The sequence below is a fragment of the Elephas maximus genome, chromosome 5, assembly GCF_024166365.1.
Source record: "Elephas maximus indicus isolate mEleMax1 chromosome 5, mEleMax1 primary haplotype, whole genome shotgun sequence".
NCBI classification, from domain to species: Eukaryota; Metazoa; Chordata; class Mammalia; order Proboscidea; family Elephantidae; genus Elephas; species Elephas maximus.
The window spans coordinates 156,861,893-156,885,820 of NC_064823.1; the positions used below are offsets into that span (position 1 = coordinate 156,861,893).

General features: G+C 47.3%; 1 protein-coding gene across 4 annotated transcripts in view; it reads right to left on the reverse strand.

Moving 5' to 3' along the window:
* Positions 1–23,928, reverse strand: part of STX18 (syntaxin 18) — a 143,657-nt gene that overhangs the window by 15,440 nt on the left and 104,289 nt on the right. For 3 of the 4 annotated variants that reach the window (XM_049886514.1, XM_049886513.1, XM_049886512.1), the window contains exons 3-7: positions 20,733–20,848; positions 18,567–18,644; positions 18,336–18,402; positions 7,766–7,881; positions 4,635–4,726 (exon numbers count right to left, since the gene is read on the reverse strand). In XM_049886514.1, the coding sequence (XP_049742471.1) occupies positions 4,635–4,726; positions 7,766–7,881; positions 18,336–18,402; positions 18,567–18,644; positions 20,733–20,848 (469 nt within the window). The remainder of the gene's footprint in view (positions 1–4,634; positions 4,727–7,765; positions 7,882–18,335; positions 18,403–18,566; positions 18,645–20,732; positions 20,849–23,928) is intronic. The other variant, XM_049886515.1, reaches the window with a different exon arrangement.

A 23,928-nucleotide genomic window follows, 5' to 3' on the forward strand; every position in this document is an offset into this window, starting at 1 on the left:
TCTTCTGGATGGCTAAGTGTTTGGGACTCATCAACCCAGGCTCAGCTGCCACCCTGTAGATCGTTAACCCAGCTGCCAAGTGCAGCCTACCCAGCAGTCCTCCCCTGCTAAGGCCACTCCCTGCAGGGGGAGCTGCCGGGACCCAGAGGCTGGCCACTGTCTGTCTCTCCCAACCTGTGCAGTGCCTGTCACTCTGGGTGCGGGGGTGGAGGGGGGAGGCAGAGGAGCACAGTCTTCCCAGGGCCCCACTACATGTCTGGCGCTGGGTTGATGGGTACGTGCACTCAGTCATCAGGCCCACCTATGAGGTGGGTGCTATCACCCTGTTTCACAGAGGGGGAAGACAGAGGCCCAGAGCAGTGAGGAGTGCAGCACTGTAGTGACGAGGCTGGGTGTGGGTTACAGTCAGACAACTGTACACCTGTGCTCTTCCCATTAGCCCACAAAGCCTCTTGGCTCTGGCTTCTTTGTCTCTGCTTGTTCAATGCCATTTTTAGGAAAGAGGCACCTGCTTCAGTCCTTTATTTCAGGTCAAGAATCTGGAGAGTAAGGAGACTCAAAGGCAGGTCTCTGCCCTTGGCAGGTGGTGCTTAGAGGGCAGACAGGACAGCCCTGGCCACACGTGCAGGGCCCTGGCTGCAAACCACTCTGTGGGCCCGAATATTGTCCTGAGCCCTGTCCGCTGCCCCATGTTTGCTACACAGCTCCCATGCCAGCTACACTCACCTTGGCCACCAGAACCAATCGGGACACATGTGAGCTGCAACACAGTAAAAGAAGGAGAGGGGTCTGGGGCCAAAGTCCAGGGCACAGAGCTGGGCTTTGCTGCTCTACTGGCTCTGGAGCCGTAAGCAGGCTTGGGGCTTTTGGGCCTCACGATTTCAACTGCGTAACAGTTAAATCCTACTTCACTGGATTGTTAAGGAGATTACACGAGACAAAAGATGTAAAAGGCCTGGCATATGGAAGGCACTCAAGAAGAATAATAATAGTAATAACTTTTAAAATTAGACAACAGAACATTCTAGTAGTCTGTACTGATGATCCTGCTTTACCAGTTAAGACAACCTATAGTTGGACCAATAAACAGTATCATGATAAATGGAGAAAAGACTGAAGCTGTCAAGGATTTCATTTTACTTGGATCCACAATCAACGCCCATGGACGCAGCAGTCAAGAAATCAAATGATGTACTGCATCGGGCAGATCTGCTGCAAAAGACCTCTTTAAAGTATTAAAAAGCAAAGATGTCATTTTGAGGACTAAGGCGTACCTCACTCAAGCCATGGTGTTTTAAGTCACCTCATCTGCATGTGAAAGCTAGAAAATGAATACGGAAGACCTAAGAAGAACTGATGCCTTTGAACTGTGGTGGTGGTGAAGAATATTGAGTACACCACGGACTGCCAGAAGAACCAACAAGTCTGTCTTGGAAAAAGTGCAGTCGGAATGCTCCTCAGAAGCAAGGATGGGAGACTTTGACTCAGGTACTTAGGACATGTTATCAGGAGGGACTAGTCCCTGGAGCAGGACATCATGCTTGGTAAAGCAGAGGGTCAGCGAAAAAGACATAGCTTTTATAAGGATACTTGGTGGCACAGTAGTTAAGTGCTTCACAGCTAACCAAAAAGTTGGCAGTTCAAACCCACCAGCCGCTCTGCAGGAGAAAGATGTGGCAGTCTGCTTCCGTAAAGACTGTTGTTGTTGTTAGGTGCCGTCGAGTCGGCTCTGACTCACAGCGACCCTGTGCACAACAGAACGAAACACTGCCCTGTCCTGTGCCATCCTTACAACCGTTGTTATGCTTCAGCCCAGTGTTGCAGCCACTGTGTCAATCCACCTCGTTGAGGTGATTTTCCGCTGACCCTGTACTTTGCCAAGCATGATGTCCTCCAGAGACTGACCCCTCCTGGTAACACGTCCAAAGTATATAAGATGCAGTCTTGCCATCCTTGCTTCCAAGGAGCGTTCTGGTTGTACTTCTTCCAGGACAGATTTGTTCGTTCTTCTGGCGGTCCATGGTATATTCAGTATTCTTCGCCAACACCACAATTCAAAGGCTTCAATTCTTCTTCAGTCTTCCTTATTCATTGCCCAGCTTTCACATGCATATGATGAGATTGAATATACCAAGGCTTAGGTCAGGCACCTCTTAGTCTTCAAGGTGACATCTTTGCTCTTCAACACTTTAAAGAGGTCCTTTGCAGCAGATTTACCCAATGCAACGCGTCTTTTGATTTCTTGACTGCTGCTTCCATGGCTGTTGATTGTGGATCCAAGTAAAATGAAATCCTTGACAACTTCAATCTTTTCTCTGTTTATCATGATGTGGCTCATTGGTCCTGTTGTGAGGATGTTTGTTTTCTTTATATTGAGGTGCAATCCATACTGAAGGCTGTGGTCTTTGATCTTCATTAGTAAGTGCTTCAAGTCCTCTTCACTTTCAGTAAGCAAGGTTGTGTCATCTGCATAACGCAAGTTGTTAATGAGTCTTCCACCAATCCTGATGCCCCATTCTTCTTCATATAGTCCAGCTTCTCAGATTATTTGCTCAGCATACAGATTAAATAGGTATGGTGAAAGGACACAACCCTGACGCACACCTTTCCTGACTTTAAACCATGCAGTATCCCCTTGTTCTGTCTGAACAACTGCCTCTTGATCTACGTACATTTTCGTCACGAACACAATTAAGTGTTCTGGAATTCCCATTCTTCACAATGTTATCCGTAATTTGTTATGATTCACACAGTCAAATGCCTTTGCATAGTCAATAAAACACAGGTAAACATCCTTCTCGTAGTCTCTGCCTTCAGCCAGGATCCATCTGACATCAGCAATGATATCCCTGGTTCCACGTCCTATTCTGAAACCAGACTGAATTTCTAATAGTTTCCTGTCAATATACTGCTGCAGCCGTTTTTGAATGATCTTCAGCAAAATTTTGCTTGCATGTGATATTAATATTGTTCTATAATCTCCACATTCGGTTGAATCACCTTTCTTGGGAATAGGCATAAATATGGATCTCTTCCACTCAGATGGCCAGGAAGCTGTCTTCCATATTTCTTGGGAACACTATGGGGCAGTTCTACTCCCGCCTATAGGGTTGCTATGAGTTGGAATCAACCCAACAGCAACAGGTATAATGGGTATATACCTTTTATGTTATTAGGAGCCTTGGTGGTGCAGTGGTTGGCTGCTAACTCAAAGGTCAATGGTTCGAACCCACCAGCGGTTCTGGGGGAGAAAAGACGTGGTGGTCTGCTCCCGTGAATATTAGAGCTCTACTGTGTTCTATAGGGTCGCTATGAGTCAGAATCAACTTGATGGCACACAACAGCAACAACACAGGTTTTATATTGTACTGATCAAACTCACTCTTCTAGGCTCTGGGAACGTGGCAGTGAAAGCAAGACAAGATCTTGCTCTCCTGGGGCTAGTGTCCTAGGGGGGGAATACAACAAAAACATGGACATTCAGTGGTAAAGATGGTGAGGGAAATGAAGTAGGGCGGCAGGACAGAGTGGCTGGGGGCCGCTTTCAGGTTGGGTGGTAAGGGAAGACCTCTCTGGGAGGGAACATTTGATACCTGCAAGACATGAAGACAAAGGCAAAGAGAAAGAGCTTCCCAGGTGAAGTCACCAGCCATGCAAATGCCACTGACCACATGCCATTCTTACTTAACAGAGTAAGTAACTGGGTTGAGGCTCCACTTTTCACCTTCCTGATTCCAGGCATCAGAGGACTTGGGTTGCACATCGAGCCCTACCCCTTATTAACTAGGGGGCCTTGGGCAAGACAATGAACTACTTTTTGCCAACACTGAACTACCTTTCGCCAAAGTTAGAGATAATGCCCCTCCCCTTTGTAGTGCAATTATTGAGAATGCCACAGAGAAGATGCATCCTAGGAAGTTCTATCAGCTACACGCCTACACTGATTAAGGTACGGCACCGCTGTCTGTCGAGTCCTGCTGCTGGAAAGCGTGCTGCACGGGAGCGACTCTCCAGCTCTTTCAGGCGGAGGCCAGTGTCGCGGCAGGGTGGCTCCCGACCACCGGCAGGCACCACATTCGGCCTCTCGCATGCTGAGGCCCGGGTGAGCTGCACAGGGACGCTGCAGCAAACCAGCTGCCTGGGGCCTTGCCAAGCCTGTGGGTTTCTTTCTGAAGCTCACCCAGAGATTATAAACCATAACAGTCAGCGACTAGTGGGTGAGTAAAAGGATAATATTAGTAGTTAAGGTGCTGCTCTTTTCATTGTTCAGTCAGTACTTATGCTTGCCTCCAATTACTGTACCGCCAGCAATTCCAACAATTAAAAAGCACCACAGCAGCAATTATAAAAGACCCATTTCATCTACAGAACCCTTTTCCTGCTGCTGAAAAGACATCTAATCTTAGTAAAATTATTCAAAGCAATTGCTTCTTCAGTTATGCTATGACAAACTTAACAAGTATGAAAAGCACACTAGGACTTAGGGAATCAAGGGGAAAAGTTGCCTATGAAACATTCATTTATCATTTCAAAAACAAAAGTCAGGGCAAGGGTATTTGGGACGACTTCCTAGTTGACGAAATATTCTTACTAAAAACTAGTGAAAAGCCAGCGATTAGGCAGAGAACAGTTACCATCTGTATCTCCTCTGGGGACAATTCGTCTTCACCTTGGCTGTCTCCCCAGGCTCCCAATTCGGGCTGCGCGTCTGGCAAAACCTTTTCTACTAAAAAAAAAACAGAAAATAGGTGGAAGGCAAAAATATTCGTTTTAGCAGAGGCTGGCTTAGGATGTGAGCGTATTAAAAAGATGTGATGAAATGGAAGCTTACGGTCTGTCCGTGTTTGACTGTCTGCTGGCTCATGTTCAGGCGCTGCAGACGTGCTTCTTCAATGTTGTTCAGATCTGAAATTGTGCGTGTGTATATGTGTGTGTATGTGTACATGCGTGTATGTGTATTTGTACATGAGTGTGTATTTGTACATGTGTGTATGTGTACATGTGTATGTGCACATGCATGTAGGTGTATCTGCGCATGTGAGTGCATGTGTACACGCGTGTTTGCACGTGTATGTGTATTTGCACATGCATGTGTGTACATACATGTATGTGCATGTGTACATGTGCGTGTGTGTACGTGTGTGTGTACATGTGTGTATGTGTACATGCGTGTGTGTGATATGGAGGAGAGGCCTATGCATCATCTGAACATGGTATTGATTTAGCAATGGCCACTGAGAGATACTCTTCAGAACAAGTCCTGAAATACGTTTTACTTCAAAAGACACACACCTCTGCCCTTCTGTCTACTTTTTAAACACTGCAAAATACAGGGATATTTTCATTGTAAAAAAAAAAAAAACAATAATATAAGACAGGAAATGACATGCTTTCCCCCAGTCTCACTCCTCTCCCAGAAATAGCCACTGTTACTGGTTTGCTGTAGTCTCAGAGACATTTTTCTATACACATATATGCAATTCCCAACCCCCCAAACCCAGAAATAATAACATCGTTTTATGTGTGTGGTGGTTTGTTTTTCACAAAGATATTTATCAATCTAACATACGGCTCTGAAACTTGCTTTTATGACCTGGCAATATATTTTGGAGATCATTCTCTGTCAGTCCACATAAATCTACCTCCCCCTCTGACACTGCTGTATGCCGTTCCATTGTAAGGCCACGCTATTGTTCACACAGCCAGAGCTCCACTGACAAGCCTTCCGTTACTTTCACTCTCTCACTAGCGTGATGGTCCTGTGTGCGGTCTGTGCTGTGCGTGTGGAGAGCTGCCCTGTGATAGCCCCCTGGACGTGGCACTGTGAAGCGGAGTGTAGGGCCTTAACGCAGGGAACCCTGCTCAGGGTGGATGAATGTGCAGCCAAGTCTCCATCAACACCACAGGCTCCTGGGTAGGGGGCTGCCATGTTAGAAAGGCCTGTGTGGCGCCTAAAGGGTAGGGGTGCGAGTGGGAGCAGAGGGGAATGGGACAGGAGGGACCCATTGCCATGGAGACAGTGACAAAGTCTGCTTTGGAAGGTGGTTTGTGCCTGTGCGTCTGAGTGGTGGCTCTGGGCTCCTCGGTGGATTGCCAAGTACCAAGGGCAAATACTGCCCTTTTCCTCCTCAATCTGTCAGTCTCCTGTGGCTGATCTCAGCCTCATGAGCGGGCAGAAGTCCAGAGATTTTGTTTTGAGACTGACAGGGGAAAAGCACGTGATGACAGCAACAATTTAGAGGAAGCAGATAAGACAGCTCATGCGTAGATGGTATGGTCATTATTGGGACCATGCAGTCACAAAAAAAATCTCCACATCAACCACGACTCGCTGCAGGTTTTATCAAAATCGCTATTTCTGCCAAAACTGTCACTACAGAAAGGCATATTTATAAAAGACGGGCTGTGAGCATCTCCAGAAACTGATCCGGTGTTTTCCTGTGACTCCAGTCTTCGGGCAGGAACGCTCGTCCTTTTTACCCACCCCGCCCCTGCCCCGAGATCCCACTGTCCCCTACCTGTCCTCATGTGGTTCCCAGTACGAGCTTTTACTTTTTTTGTTTAAGGCTCAGAGTACCAAAATTAGAACCACAAAAACACAACCGACGTAAGAACCTAGCAGAAAATCCCTGTGAAGCTAGACAGGGGAAGCTTTGCTAACAGAAATCACATTCGACAACACGCTCAGGGGTGCAGCCCTCTGAAGCCATCTGGCCTGCTGCCATAACTGGCCGCAAGCCCAGTGCTCCCCACGCCAGGCCTCTGCTCAGACCTCAAGGTACCCCAACGTAACAGAGTCGAGTCCAGACTCCCTGACCCAGGTGTATGGCCCTGTATGGTCTGGCCCTGCCCACCTTTCCAGCCTTAATTCCCACTACTCTTCTGATTAGCCAGGACAGTGTTCAGCATCCAGGAGACACTCAGTAAATGGGAGCCTGTGATGACACAGAAGATAACTCTTGGCTCTCCCCTGGCTTTGGCACGCCATCCTCTGTGATTCCTGCAGAGCGGAACTCCACCCCTACTGCCCTGTGAGACTCAGCACACTCAAGAGGCAGTCCTCAAACAGCATGGCTGTGCCGCCTGGGAACACAGACTGAAGGTCCCCATGACAAGGTGGTGCAGTCATCTATGCTTTCAGGCCATGTGGACACCTGTACACTACCGATCCAGCTCCCACCATGTGCCAGGAACGGCTCTAGGTCATGTGCATCTAGTACCTGGGAAGCCAGGAAGCACATACACCCAGGTTAGAGTCTGTCCTGTTAGCTTGAGCAGCTACTGAAGCTGCTGGAATCCCATCACGCACTCCGAGGCAGGGAAAAGGCCAAGGTGCCTCTGCAGTTACCCGGCCAGGCACTGTACCGCGCCAGGCAAAGGTAGGCTCCACACCCTTCCTGACACTGACACGCAAGACTCCCGGGGCAGAGAGCTCTGGGGTTTTTTCCTGGTTCTGAGTCTCCAGTCCCCACCTCTGATGCACAGCTATACCAGGCCCCTTCTCCTGGACCCTGCCAATTTCCCGGCAACCAGGAGGGTCCTGCCAATTCCCCGGCAACCAGGAGGGTCCTCCTTCCCTGCCTCCGCTGCAGTCATTAAGATCTGACTGCTAGAAAGAAAGGCTGCCCTTCCGTGTTTCCTCTGCTTTAAGCCAATACAAACACCACGAGATGTGTAGGTCCGTGCCTCCCTTTTTTCTGCTTGCATTTTTGCCAACATGTCATGAGGAAGAAACGCAAGGCAAAGGTTTTATTTTGATTCGTACCTGGATATTCTTCAGTGACAGGTTTTTCTTCAGAGTCTTTTGAAGGATTCTGTGAAACCGCCTCAGAAGACACGGACTCTCTGGTCTTTGTACTTGGTTCTGGCTCCAGTTTAGATCTAAAAAGAAATGCTAGCAATCATATAATTTACTTTCATAAACGGGCTCCCACTCCACAACGAGGAGCTGCAAGTGACTCCCGCATTCCTGTCCCGGGTCCCTCGGCCGAAGGGCAGAGCACCTGCCTCTGGGCCCGGCAGGTGGAGGCCCGGACACACCTCTACACCAGTGCTGCCACCTCCCGGGTAGGGACCGCGCCTGCTCCTCCACGTGCCCGTCCCCAGCACGTCCCCGGGAACCGACATCACCCTCGGACCATGGGCAACGAGGGCTGACTGTTCTGGCTGCCACATCGGGGAAGCTTAGGGTTTTACCCGGATGCGATATTATTGCATATTATATATTGCATTGTATATAGCGCATCTATAATACGGGTTATAATATGGAAACCCTGGGGGCATAGTGGTTAAGTGCCACAGCTGCTAACCAAAAGGTTGGCAGTTCGAATCCGCCAGGCACTCCATGGAAACCCTGTGGGGCAGTACTACTCTGTCCTATAGGACTGCTATGAGTTGGAACGGACTTGACGGCAACGGGTCTGGCTTGGTTTGGTATAATGTAATATAGTCGATATACATGTAATATCTAAAATAACTACAAGAGCACAAGTCTTTAAGTGTCAGCTCGAAGAAGTCGACGTGTTTCAGGAATGCTCTAGCCTCTTCCCTCCAAGGCTGTCCAGGGCTGTATTATTTTCCACCTCAGGTCTAGGCTCAACTGCAGCCACTCGGAGAAGCCTCCTCTCATCCCTCGGCACCACAGAACCCTGTTTGTTTTTTTCATGGCAATTACCACGGTCGGAGATTATCCTGTTTGTTTGCATGTGTCCTGTCTGCCTGGCTTCACTGGAAGCTATGTTCCGTGCGAGCAGGGGCCTCCCCTTTGGAAGTCATGTTGCTGCTTAGCCCTAGATCCCAGGCCAGGCCCCGGCACAGAATAATAAATACATGCTGAATGCGTGCAGGCTCTGTGAGTGTAAGTGGCTAGTAAGAGAGAAAAAATGTTGGCTATGAGACAATGGGCCTTGCAATAGCTTTACTAGAATCTATATAACACTATGAAAATTACAGGCAGATCTTAGATCTAAGATAAACTCTGTATCACTAGGCAGGGATGCTGTAACAAAAAGAACAATGTAAACGCATAGATAATATTTTAATGGCAGCTGACATCTACTGAGGGATGCTCCAATGATCTCCCATCTGGCCACTGGGAGCCCCTTCAGACAGACCCCTGAGTCCTGCCAACATATCCCCATCATGCTCTGAGACCTTCCTTGCATTCTGGTACAATGGAATGTTCCAGACTCATTTAACACTTTTCTGCTCCAGCCATGGAATCAGCCATTTCTCCAAGGAGCCCTGGTTCCTCTAAGCTGAACTTGGATGCTAAGTATGCTGATTTCTGCTAGGATGTCACCACCTCCCCAGCCACTACCTCGGCAGACTGAGCTAGAGAATACACGCATGGACTTACATATACATACATGCACACACATTTACAAACAGATGTGTTTTTACATCTAGCTATATAAATTGAAAACCATGAGTCTACATCAGTGTCTTTCATTCTAATCCAATACTACATGGTTAATTTCTGGTTTTCTCCTTTTCACTTCTCTGACTGGTAGTGAGAAACCAGGCTTCCATTATCCTTATATATTTACTTATTTGATCAATCCCCGATATATAACTAACCTCTGTCTCAACAACCAGCAGGGTCACCCAGGGTGGACAGGTTTTGGCAGAGCTTCCAGACTAAGAGAGAGTGGGAAGAAAGGCCTGGCAACCTACCTCCAAAAATTAGCCAAGGAAAACCCTATGAATCACAGCATTTTCCTAATTGCTTGCTTTGGACACGTGTCATCAGGACGGCTCAATTGCTGGAGGACATCATGCTTGGAGAAGTAGAGGGCCAGCGAGGGCGAGGGAGACCCTCGGTGAGGTAGATTGACACAGTGGTTACTACGATGGACTCAAACATAATAATGATCGTGAGAATGATGCAGGCGTGGACTGTGTTTTGTTCTGTTGTACATGGGGTTGCCATGAGCCAACTCCTGCATGGACACGCCCCTCTTTGCTCAGGCTCTGACTCCCCACGCCGGTACTGACACCCTGCTCTGGTACACTGAGCGTTCCACCACTGCAGACTCCCACGTCCTCTGGCCCTCGCATCACCCATCACCGCTGAACTGCTCAGAGGAAGGGCTTCATTGCCTTCAATAAAGAGCTGCTTTAGCGTCTGTGTCTGTCATCCTTTGTGTCCAGAGTACGCTAACGTACCAGTTTTCAATTTAAAATGAATCAAAGGCTGCAATGCAGCCGACTCAGACAAAGCTGAGTGCCTTTTTTTTTCAAGTGATAAAAACAGATTCTAATTATCACATACAATGTCTACTGAAATCCTTAGGGAAATTATAGTTTAACTAGTTGAAGGCAATTTGGAACAAAGCAATTTTTTAGAAGCCCAGAAAGATCAGTTTATGCCTGACGATTTATTTAGACTGATTCCTCTCACTGAAGGCTAACATTAAACAGCTGACCAACATCTACTTTCCAGGCCCCTTACTTGAAAAACCTTGAAGTTCTATTTAAAATTTAAAAAGAAGAGAAGGAGAAAGAAAAGAGGGAGAGAAACAGATTTTTCAATTTTGCAACAAGAAAATATGGAAAAAGCGCTCTGCCAATCTTAACTAAAAAAAAAAAAAAACTAAAGGCCTATACCAATATAAGTAGAGAAGCGGTTATCCCAGATTCAAGCATAGCTCTCGTCCGTCTACTGTGTCATCGACAAGGGCTCCAGGCAGAAAGCAGACATGTCGCTGTGTAATATTACAGTACAGAGCTCCCCAAGTGGCTTTCAGACTACAGTACCCTTCAGGGCACAGGTACTGTGGGCTCCCACAGAGCAGGAAATATTCCATACTAGCTTGGTTAAGCCATCTTCACCACAATTCATTCATTCGTTTGCCAGCTATTTACTGGGCACCTACCAAGTGCTGGATGAAAAGCTTAGCCGGTGCTACTCAATGTGTGGTCCGCAAACCAGTTGTTGTTAGTTGCCATCGATGCAACTCCTACTCATGGTGACCCCATGTATGCAGAGTAGGACTGCCCCACAGGGTCTTCAATGGCTGTGACATTTGGAAGCAGATCGCCAGGCCCATCAGCTAGTAGTTGCGCATTTAACTGACTGTGCCTGTGAGGGACTCCCCACAGACCAGTACCAGACCAGTATTTGCAAGCCGTCATAGCAAGCTGACGCTGCCACCTAATCAGTGAACTCATCTCACTGCACAGGGGTAGATCAGCTCCAGGGCTACAGAACTGCTATGGCTTTAAGTCGCATGTGGCACCAGCTGGGAACTAGCCACATGCAGAATGCACGCCAGTCCACAACAGACTGTAAAGCGCAGACAACGCCCTGGTGCTTCCCCTTGGAGAGCCTGCTCTGAGCCGGGGTCAGCCCACTTCTTCTGTAAAGGGCCAGATAGCTTGAAAATATATTAGGCTTTGCAGACCACTTACCATCTCTGTTGCATATTCTTTTTCTTCTTGTCTTTTGTTTTGTAAACCTTTAAAAATACAGAAACCATGCTAATTCAAGGGCAGTACAAAAACAGGCCAAGGGCAGGATGTGGCCCATGGGCCAGAGCTAACCGATCCCCCTTCTAGGCACTGAAGACCCTGCTCTACGGAGTGAATGAAGCCAAGTCGCTGCTCTGAACCTAACGTCACATCCCGCACTTCTTTTGTTTTCTTCATATTTATCCTCCTCATCATCCCCAGTCACAAAACTGACAGTGTTTGTGTGGGATACTAGGCTGGGGACTGCAGATCAAGACAGGTAAAAGACACAGCCCCTCTCCTCACCAAGCCTGGTATCTAGTTGAGGGGAGAGGACAGAGTTAGGAGCAATAACACAGGAAGTCCATTCTGCAGGTACCAGGGAAGTCCAGTGACAGGAAGTGTTACAAGAGTACAAGGCAGAGCAGAGTGTGTTAACAGTCTGACAATTCACTTGGAGCTACATCGATAAGCTCAGAGTGGCTGCAAAAGCATCCAGCCTTCCTCGCTGGTCATTCTGCCGCCTACCCACTGTTAGAATAAACCATTATCTTCCATATTAACAGGTCTTATCCTTCTCAAAACTTCCTCGAGGCAACGAAAATAGCCAAAAGTTCCTCTTTCTAAGAACATCACTGTACTGGTGAATATGAGGTGCTCAAATGATGGGCCAAAACCCAAGGCACTTCAAGATTAGCCGTGGGTGGATACTGGATCACAGCACTCGCCACTGGATAAGGAAGAAACAGCTGTTTATAAAGTCTAGTACTTGAAGTTTGGGTTTGCTACTGCGCTTCTGTCTAGCTTATGCTTTCAGGAGAAAAAAGAACAATCCTCTGACTAAGTAGAAAAGACCACCAGAGGTGATCCTGGTTCCTAGACACTACCTTAACCTCTTCCCCGAGAAAAAGAAAGCTGGCGACATACAACCTGATTACCTTCTGGAAAAGGGTACTGTTTTCCATTAATTCAGACTTAATTCATTAATTCAGACTTAATTCATTAATTCACATTCATTGCAGTGTGTACCCAGGAGGGCATCTGATGGCAACTTCAGCTAAAATCGTAACCAAAACACTAGTGCTTTAAGGGGTTCTGGAGGATAGACGGGCACATTTCAAACCCTCTTGGGGTGACATGGCCACCTGTGCCACTGCTGTGCCCCATTCTGACCCACAACCCTGCCAACATATATGCCCTCACTATGTGGGCCTGAGGAGGCTGGGGCAAGTGGCCGTGCTCCGCTCCTTCTGTCCCTCGAGAACTGCTGCCTGCGTACCCGCTTGGTGGCAGGCTCTGACTGAGGTGCTGGGTTCGCGGAGACAGAGACACAGTGGTCCCCGCCTTCAAGGGACTCAGTCTGCGGAGGGTGAAAGACTAGAGATGGGACTGCAGGCATCCCCATTGTGTGGCGCTGTGTGGGTGCTGCTGCCGAATCAGACAGGGAAGCGCTGAGATGACGGGGGACAGCCACACTTGGTGGTGGCGCCCTCACTCTAGGACAAAGTCATGGTGGGAAAACTCAGAGAGGTCGGCTGAGGCAACTGCTGGCTTCACGAGCGAATGGTGTCACCCAGTTTGGAAAGCGAGCCCTTTGGCAGGGCTGACTGTGTGACTGCCACCATTCTAGAAGGATAAACGCCACAAAGAATTCTTGCCCTGCACTGTGAAAGGATTTAAAATGAACAATCACAATGCTCCTTAACTAACACATATAACTTTCTTTCTCCAAGAGCAAAATGAATGCCATAAAACATGAGCACTTAGGTTTCTAAAACCTAATTGAAAAATAACTACTTTTGTTAAGAATGATTTTTAACAATAACCATCATCAGTCACAACAAAGTAATACAAAAACAACCCACTAATCCAGCTCAACCAAACACCCCCCAAACTCCACTTACAAACTACCCTCAGGAAACTTATCATTCACCCGTTTAACAGCCTGTAACGAGTGGCTCCACAGACCAGGACAGGCATGGCGCTACAAAACGGGCCAAAGTGCTGTAAGGGACGTAAGAGCCAACAGCAGCTATGTGAGGGCGTGGTAAGCAGTACACCTGACCACAAGAAGGTACAGGGAAAGGGCCCTGAACACTGCCCATAGGAGCGGGCAGAGTGTTTACTGAGTAGGCACCATTTTCATTAAGGGTGGAAGGATGTATAAGAATTCATTTGCCAGATGAATGGGGGTTGAGGGTGGAGAACATGAGTATATGTGAAGGGCACCCTTGGCTGAAAAACTAGCAAGCCTTAAGGTGTAAGATCCTTAAAGAACAAGGCCTCTTTAGAACAAAGAGTCATTCCATATGGCCATTACAGGGCCACACAGGGACCGATTAAGAAACAAAGGCTGAGGTCTGATCATTTTGGCTTTGAACGTATGCTACAAAGTTTAGCCTGTGTAAGACATGGGCAGATGCCTTCTGGGACAAGAAGAGGAAAGAACTAAGAGAGGGCTGGACCACACCGTTTAAGGCACAGTTGCCACCTTGGGGAGGGTTACACAGCTAACTCCCCTCAAGGTCTTTTGCTCAAATTGGCTCAGGACAGCTAGTTGGCAGGAGACGAGGCTGTACTTCACAGTCTAAATTAGAACAAGTCCCATCTGACTGATTTTAATTTGCATCCTAGTTGAAACCTCTGCTGAGGACCAGGAACTAAGGACAAAGTCACAAAAGCCTCTTTTTACTTCTCTCGGGGCCCCTGCAGAGTCTCCAGTCTCAGGGTCCACCTGAGGTGACGAAGCAGAAATCTGCATCTCTCTCTCCTGGAGGCTACAAGGCCCAGTGGCCACTGTACTGTCCTAAATGTGGATCACGCATGATGGGGGCTGACACCCTCCTCACTGACTTGCCTTGGGCAACTGGTCTTCTCACTGTGCCTCAAATTCTCTGCTTGCCCTCCTCCCCACGGCTATGCTGATTTCTTCCTCTCTAGTTGACTCACCCAGATACTGTTTTTCTTTCCACATTCAACACAAATCCCAGCATTTGAGAGATCTGCCCTGGTTACCCTGAGGTTCAAGTCCAAGTTCAGCTGTGTGACCCTGGGCAAGAAACCCAAATGCTCTGAGCCCCAATTTCCTCAGTTGTAATATAATTGGATGATGATATTTATTAGTAGGATTTTTGTGAGGATTAAATGAAATAAATCAACATATTGCCTGACACATGGTAAGGGCTTAATAATATTACCCATTGCCGTCAAATTGATTCCAACTCATTGTGACCCTATACAGAGTTGAAATGACCCACAGAGTTTCCAAGGCTGTAATCTTTACAGAAGCAGACTGGCACACCTTTCTCCCATGGAGCGGCTGGGAGGTTTGAACCACTGACCTTTTGGTTTGCAAACCAGCACTTAGGCACTGTGCCAATACTAGTTAGCACTTAATGACTGCATACGGTAAGTGTTTTACCTGTTTCAACCTGTTTAGTTCTCACAACCACCCTACAAGGTGCTGCTGTTGTTGCTGGGTGCTGCTGAGTCGACTTCAACTTAGAGTGATCCCATGTGAAAAAGAGTGACCCCATGTACATACCATTAATTTTCTGGTTTTACAGGGGAGGAAGCTAAAGCACAGAGAAGTTAAGCAATCTGCCCAAAGTCACAGACCTGGTAAGTGGCAGAACCAGAACTCAGATGCAGACTGTCTGGCTGCAGACTCTGAGCTCCTGGGCACTCCTCTCTGTCACTAGATCGCACTCTATCCCCTCTGATCGTGCTACCGGCCTCACCAATTATGCTTTCTATCCTGAGGAAGCGGGCTAATTTTTCATGTGTATGTAGCACCGAAGCTAACTCTAAGCTCCTGAGGGCAGAGGGTTTATCTACTTCTTCTCTGTGCCAACCCTTTTGGTGCCTTATACAATAAATAGTAACTATTTGCTGGCAAGCAAAATTTCACTGAAGATCATTCAAAAGCAGTTGCAGCAGTACACTGACAGAGAACTGCCAGAAATTCAAGCCAGAATCAGAAGAGGACAAGGGGTATCACTGCTGATGTCAGGTGATCATAGCTGAAAGCAGACAATACCAGAAAGATGTTTACCTGTGTTTTATTGACTGTGCAAAGGCATTCAACTGTGTGGATCAAAACAAATTACGGATGACATTTTGAAGAATGGAAACTGCAGAACACTTAATTGCGCTCATGAGAAACCTGTACTTAGACCAAGAGGCAGTCGTTCAAAGAGAACAAGGGGATACTGCATGGTTTAAAGTCAGGAAAGGCGTGCGTCAGGGTTGTATCCTTTCACCATACTTGTTCATACTTATTCTGTATGCTGAGCAAATAATCCGAGAAGCTGGAATACACCCAAGAAGAACAGAGCATCAGGATTGAAGGAAGACTCATTAACAACCTGTGTTATGCAGATGACACAACCTTGCTTGCTGAAAGTGAAGACGACTTGAAGCACTTACTTATGAAGATCAAAGACTACATACAGCCTTCAACATAAAGAAAACAAAAATCCTCACAACTGGACCAATAAGCAACATTATAATAAGCGGAGAAAAGACTGAAGTTTGTAAAGGATTTCGTTTTACTTGGATCCATAATCAACGCCCACGAAAGCAGCAGTCAAGAAATCAAATGACACACTGCATTGGACAAATCTGCCTCAAAAGACCTCTTTAAAGTATTAAAAAAGCAAAGATGTCACCTTGAGGACGAAGGTGTGCCTGACCCAAGCCATGGTGTTTTCAATCGCCTCATCTGCATGTAAAAGCTGGACAATGAATAAGGAAAACCAAAGAAGAATTGATGCCTTTTAATTATGGTACTGGCAAAGAATATTGAATATACCATGGACTGCCAAAAGAAGAAATAAATCTATCTTGGAAGAAGTACAGCCAGAATGCTCATTAGAAGCATGGATGGCAAGACTTCATCTCACATACTTGGGACGTGTTATGAGGTGGCACCATCCCTGGAGAAGGACATCATGCTTGGTAAAGCAGAGGGTCAGTGAAAAAGAGGAAGACCCTTAATGAGATGGATAGACACAGTGGCTGCAACAGTGGGCTCAAGCATAACAACTATTGTGAGGATGATGCAGGGCCAGGCAATGTTTCGTACTGTTGTACACAGGGTCGCTATGAGTCAGAACTGATTCAATGGCACCTAACAGCATAAGAATATTTGCTGACAGATGACTTGATCTACTTACTACTGGCCACAATGCTTCTATTTGTTGGCATCTACAATTTCAAATCGGTTTCCCAAGTGTGCAGAAAAGGGTGAAGGTAGCAGGTCTGAGACCACTATCCTTAGAAAGGCCTGCTTGCACAGCTGGAATCTGAGAACGTGGATTTCAGGAGGCTTCTCATCATCCTAACTGATAAGAGTGGCTCACCAGGCCAAACTGTTGTGTACACCATGTGGTTTATGCTGAACAGCTGCTCTCCATCTGGGAGTTTGGAATGTTGCCACATGCCAGGCAGGAGATGCCTACGTGACCAGCCCTCAGTGAAGACGCTGAGCACTGAGTCTCTAATGAGCGTCCCTGGTAGAAACTCTCACTTGTGTTGTCACGCTCGCTGCTGGGGGAGTTCAGCGAGTCCTGTGTGACTCCATGGGTAGAGAACTCTTGGACAGTTAGGCCTGGTTTCCCCAGACCCGGCCCCATGTGCCCCTTCCCTCTGCTGGTCTTGCTCTATCCCTTCACTGTAAAGAAATCACAGCTGTGAGTACAACTATCTGCTGAGTCCTGGGACCTCTTACCACAACAAGAATTAAGAAAATTTGCCCCAGAACAATTAGGTAATGTTATCTTCTGAAAAGCATGCTATAATATTTTCAAAGTTGGTTTAGAAATGGTCTAGATTTGAAGCCTGGACCCAGCATTCGTTTGCTCGCTCATCACTTGCTTGTTATCTCGAGGACTGACTGAATAGCTGCAAGGGGAGCAGCGCTGTGAGGATGCAGTCCCTGTGCTCAGGAGCCGCAGGAAGGGGGAAAGGCAGGAGGACAGATAGGTGCCATGGGAACTGCTGGAGTGAGCTCCACGCTTGGTGGCCTGACTGACTGAAGCTTGGCTCTGTCACTTCCTGGCTGTGTGACCTTGGGCAAGTCATCTAACCTGCCAGACCTTCAGCACCCTTATCTGCAAAGAGGAGTTAGTAACAGCACCTGCCCTAAAAGGGTGGTGGGGACTAAAGCAGGTAGGTACGCAGAGCACTGGCACTGAGTAAATGCTGTGCGATGAGGGAGGGATGCCGCAGACGATCTGAGGAAGGTATCACAGGGGAACAGGGCTGCTGTGCTCTAGCTCCTCCCTCAGGAACCCTTTCAGAGACAAGGAGGGGCGTGGGGGTCAGAGAGCCCCAAGTGACATGTCTAAAACTCAACCAGCCTCACAGGGTTATTAAGAAGACAAAATGGGCAACTGCATGAATTCTGGGCCCACAGCAGGGGCTCAAACCCCTGCTCTGCTATCTCCTGGCTGTGGGACCTTGGACGAGTCGTTTATCTTCCCTGAGCCCCAGCTTCCTCATCTGTAAAAAGGAAGAGAAGAACAGCACTTACCTCGTGGGGTCACTGTGAGGTAATAGGCTAGAGTGTCTAGCATGGTGCCTGGCACATAGTAGGTGCTCAATAAGCACAAGCTACAACAATTATGAAGATATTCAAGCCCAGTACATTGCACAGCATAAGTGTGCCAGCAACTTCAGGTGCTGTTATTAATTAAGGCCCACTGAGAGACCCTGGTGGCATTGGGGTTAAGAGCTACATCTGCTTACCAAAAGGTGGGCAGTTCGAATCCACCAGGTGCTCCTTGGAAACTCTGTGGGGCAGTTCTACTCTGTCCTATAGGGTTGCTATGAGTTGGAATCGACTCGATGGCAACAGGCTTGAGTTAAGAGACAATACTTACAGTCTTTTCTTATCCACCACACGTTTCACTCGGATGGCTCTTTGTTCTGAGTAAAGTTTACACACTCCTGTTGCAGGGGAAAATACCGGAAGACATCGTTTAAAACCGCTTCTCAGGTGAAGGGATAGTTAAATATAGTTAAGACTTATAGCTCTCAGCAAGCAAAACAAAAATTTTGCATCACACCCACTGTGGGATGCTATATTTGCCCTTTAAGAGAAAATGAGATACTTTTTAAGTAGTCTTCGATAAACTCCAGGACGGCACTCCTGTGCTCCTTCACTTGCTGGGAATGTATTTCCTTGTGGGCTGTAACAAAAAAGGACGCCATTCAGGCCTTTGTGGCCAGTTATATCACACGACAATTCATCCGCTTCCTCAAGAACAGCTGCTCTATTTAAAGTAGTTTTAAAAATACAGCTATAAAACAAGTCTTGTGTCAAGTGACTACACGTTTAAAAGAGCAAGATTTATCAGGCTTCACCAAAGTGGGAGAGTCAATCTGCAGAAAACCAATGGTCAAATAATCTATGGTTTAGTACTTCGATTCTGGAGTGCTGACCCCGCTGGCATCAAAAGTGTCCGATGCTCAGACCGACCTTCACATAATGCACTCAGATTAACTCAGATCACACACACCCCCTGCCTGAGCTTATGCTGTTCTTCGCCTCATCCACTCACACTCGGTGGGGCCTGAGACACGGAGTCAAACCTCCTCCGGGACATCTTCCTTGCTCCTCCTAGCCACAAGCGTACCTTTCTCCTGTGAACTACCAGGCATTCTTAAAGCCGTATCCCTGATTTGGGAAGACAGCTACCATTTACTGAGAGCCTATGGGCGCCCTGCTGTTACATTACATATGCTGCTGCTAACAATCCAGCCGACCCAAAGGCAATTCTAACTATCCTGTTTTACCTGTGAAGGTTTGGGGTTTATAAGGAGCCCAAGGCCACGTGGTTTGGTGCGTAATTACTAGTTTTATTAACGGTCGTGTGTATTTTCTATGTACGCATGTAAAGGAAGAGGGCAAGATTTAGGTTTTTGCGATACGCTGCTTACGCTGGGATTCATGTGGGGGCTCCAGGGCTCCATCGACAACGGTGTGTGTGTCTATTTTTCTGGCAAGAACGTCTATGGCTCTCATCAGGCTCTCAAAGCAGTCCATCAGGGCTCTAAGGGAAGTGTCACGACCAGAAGTCTGTGTCATGAGCACAGCAGCAGCTGGCAGGTCTGAACTCTATATTATTTAATGTGTTTCTTTCTACTTTTCTGTATCCTCCAAGTTTTCTTTAATTAGTAGAGCCCTGGTGGTGCAGTGGTTAAGAGCTTGGCTGCTAATCAAAAGGTCAGGGGTTTGAATCCACCAGCCGCTCCTTGGAAACCCTATAGGGCAGTTCTACTCTGTCCTATAGGGTCACTATGAGTTGGAATCAACTCAGTGGCAAGAGGTTATATCTGTCTGACAGAGCCCTGGTGGTGCAATGGTCAAGCACTCAGCTGCAAACCAAAAGGTTGGTGGTTCGAACCCACCTAGCAGTTCTGTGGAAGAAAGACCTGGCGATTTGCTCCCACAAAGTTTACAGCCTAGAAAACTCTATGGAGCAGTTCCACTCTGTCACATGGGGTCACTATGGGTCGGAAAATCGACTTGACAGCACCTGAACAATAACAACATCTTCCTAGGAAAATCAGAGAATCAAGGAAGGTACATGACCTGGGACCCCGGCTCAGTGTCTCAGTAACAATTAGGAAAGGGAGGTAACAATAACCACCCTGTGTGCCAGGCATGGCTTTAAGCACACCATCAAAATTTAACTTAATCCTCATAACAGACCTAAGAGATAGAGCCTATAATTGTCTCCATCATAAAAAAATAAATTTAAAAAAGGCCGGGGCCCAGAGAGATGAAGTGACTTGCCCAAGGCCACATGGGACTGCTGGCAGAGCTGGGGTGTGGCCCAAGCAGCTGTGGCCCCCGAGTCTTCCTGCTAACCACAAGGGCTCAATACTCAAGTTACTTTAATAATAAAAGCAGTGTTTAGATTACCCTCTGCCATTCTCATCCACTAAATGGCAAACAGAACACAGGTACGCACCATTTCTAAGCTGTCCCTGGTCCCTTAATACATTTTTGGCTCTGTTTGGGAAGGTCTTTGCCATCTCCTGCCTCTCCTTTGTTTTACACACACACACACACACATACAGATCCTTTTCATTAAGCATTTAATAGCTTAAGTGAAAACACTAATCAAGAAACAGAAGATTTTAACGTTTTAAAACCTAAATCTAAATACAACCCAAGAGGGAATTTTAACGGGCTGTACCACCTGAATCTTGTCTAACTACTGAACATATCCACAGTTGTCTGTTTGTCTGCATCTTCCAGAGCACAGTACCTTCTCCTCTCAGCTGCTGGATGGCTTCTGAACAGGTCCTCATGAATATCTGAGCATCCTGGTCTATCTGATCTCGCTCTGTGTCTGTCATTCTCCCGTATTCAGACATGATATGGCTAGAAAAAAAGGGAGAGAGAGAGAATAAAGGGCAGCAGCAAATGACAACATAGTGTAGTCTCAGTGGGCATGATGGGAAGAAAATGCTTCCCTGATGAGGTGACATTTAAGTTGAGACTGAAGGATGAGCAGGAGCAGGCCAGGCTAAGAAGTGGAGAACAATCTAGATAGCGGACCGAGTGCATATAAAGGCTGTGAGGCAGAAAAGCCTGCTGCACAGATCACATGGAAGCAGGCCATCCAGTGAGGTGAGGATGGAGAGGCAACAGGGCCTTCAGAAGAGGAAGGCAGGCTTTGATTCTGAGAATAATGGGGCAGCTACTAGGGGTTTTCCACAACACAATGACGGCGCTAGGTTTTCGTTAGAAGTCTGCCCTGGTGCCATGTGGAGAATGACATGGAGACAGAGCTTGGAGCTCTATGTGAGGAGCTGTTTCAGGCCGTCATTTTCCCAAGCTGACAGGCAGTCTTCGACACTCACACTGAGAGCTTTCAGAAACAAATTTCATTTATCCCGATATTAGGTCACCAAGCTAGTAAGGGCGCTCACTTTCAGTAATGCAGCACCTTAAAGCTCAAAATATGATAGGCTTTTACCTCACTCATCTTCGAAACATCTGGGTGGGAGGGGCAGCACTATTAACAGTGATGCCATTTAGCCTAATCAAACACTCTGGACTTCACAGCTGAAATTTAGAATCACAAAATATCAAGTAAGGAGGGACTATGTATGCATAGACTCAAATCACTGTTTCCTGCCCACCAGCCCAGCTGGCCACCCACTCTGACTCAGAATGAAATCCGAAGTCCTGATGGCCCCAGCCCACCCGTGACCTCACTTCCTGCCACCCGCTCCCTCCTTCATTCCAGCCCCACTGGCCTCCATGCTGTCCCCCAGTTTGCTTGCATGTTCCTGTCTCTGCCTGGAGCATCCTGCCTGCAGATGTTGGCTTTTTCACTTCCTTCAGTTCTGCTCAGTGACTTACAGGGCTGGCTTCATGACCTTGCCCTGTGCCCACCCGCCAGTGCCAGGAGCCCTGGTGGCACAGTGGTTAAGAGATACAGTGAGCTATAGCTGCTAACCAAAAGGTGGGCAGTTCGAATCCATCAGCCACTCCTTGAAAACCCTATGGGGAAGTTCTACTCTGTCCTATAGGGTCGCTATGAGTCAGAATCGACTCGACAGCGACGGGTGCTGGTTATTAAGCTATTGGCTCTCAGCTCCAAAGCACCCTTCTATACTGTGCTTTGTGACGTGCGGCTGGGAAGTTCCACACCAGATGACCGCTCTAACGCAGTCTATTCCGAACCTGCTGTCCTTTTCTTTACAGCACTTATTATTCCCTGAAATAGTCTGCTAACCAAAAAAAAGGCTGGCAGTTTGAATCCACCAGGAGCTCCTTGGAAACCCTATGCAGCAGTTCTACTCTGTCCTATAGGGTCGCTATGGGTTGGAATCCACTCGACAGCAATGGTATGTCGATGTCTTCCCACTACAACGCAAGCTTCATGGAAGCTGGGACTTTCTCATCTGTTTCCCCCAAATGTGTCCAACACGTGTCTAGCATTAGGTGAGCACACAGTACGTGCCGCAGGCTATTCTCAGAACCACGCGTGTTTTACTCACTCACTCAATCCTCCTGCGTCCCTCACTCATGCACTAAATCTCCCCTGTGTCAGCGCTGTGCTGGGGCTGGGGCACAAGGCTGAATAGACTCCTTCTGATCCCGCCATACGGTATGGACTGTGCTGCGGGGACAGTGACACATAATGGGGTACAAGGAAACGCAGGGAAGGACGGTGTGACGTTAGTGGACAGTGGGCCCCAGAGCAGGGAGTGCTCAGTTTGTGCAGAGGAGGTGCCAGGCAGAGAGGAAGCACTCCACACACCGGACTGTGGAGGAAGACCCAAGCCAAACCCACTGCCGTCTAGTCGATTCTAACCTATAGCGACACTATAGGACAGAGTAGTACTGCCCCATTGGGTTTCCTAGGCTGTAATCTTTATGGAAGCAGATTGCCATATTTCTCCTGCGGAGCAGCGGGTGGGTTTGAACCACTGACCTTTTGGTTAGCAACCAAACACTTAACCACTTAGCCACCAGGGTTCCTTGTAGTGGGAGGAAAAAAAAAAAAAAAACAGATCTGTTGCCATTGAGTCGATTCCAACTTCTAGTGACCCTATAGGACCCAGCAGAACTGCCCCATAGAGTTTCCAAGGAACCGGCTGGTGGGTTGGAACTGTCAACCTTTTTTTGGTTGGCAGATGTAGCTCTTAACCACAATGCCACCATGGTTTCCTGCAAATTTCCAACCTATGGGTCACGGTTACGATGATCGCATGTTTTTTGGTGTGTGTATGTGTATTTGTGGGGTTTTTTGTGGGTTCATGGATGTTTATTTTTATGCTTCATAACTTAATCTCATGTTGCATTTTTGTTTTCTTACTTTCTTTCATTGTGGTAAATATACAGGTAACAAAACGTGCCATTTCAACAATCTTCACACACACAGTTCAGTGAGACCACACGTTCTATCGTCCACACCAGGACACATTTGGGAACGAAAGGGAGGCAGGAGTAGAGCAGGCTGTCCCGTGCAAACCGAGCATCTAGGTCTGGACCTCGGGGAACCCCACGCCACGTCACCCACATTCTAGCATACGTGTGTGCTCATTTTCAAATGAACGTACGTGGTGTTGTGATGAGTAAGTGCACATTTATTAAAAACCGTTACTGAACTTACAACAGCTGTTTCTCCAATATGAACAGGTTCTCCAAAAATACAACCTTTATAGGGTCACTAAATCAGAATCAACTCCATGGTTTGGTTTGGTTTTATTAAGTAAAAAAAGCCTTGTGGCAGAGTAGTTAAGAGCTTGGCTGCTAACCAAAAGGTTAGCAGTTCAAATCTACCAGCCACTCCTTGGAAACCATATGCAGGAGTTCTACTCTGTCCTATAGCGTCGCTGTGAGTTGGAATCAACTCGACGGCAGTGGGTTTGGTTTGGCTTTGTTTTCTTTTAATCGAGTAAAAAGAGGTCCCTGCACTACAAAAAGTGGGGACCACTGGTATAGGC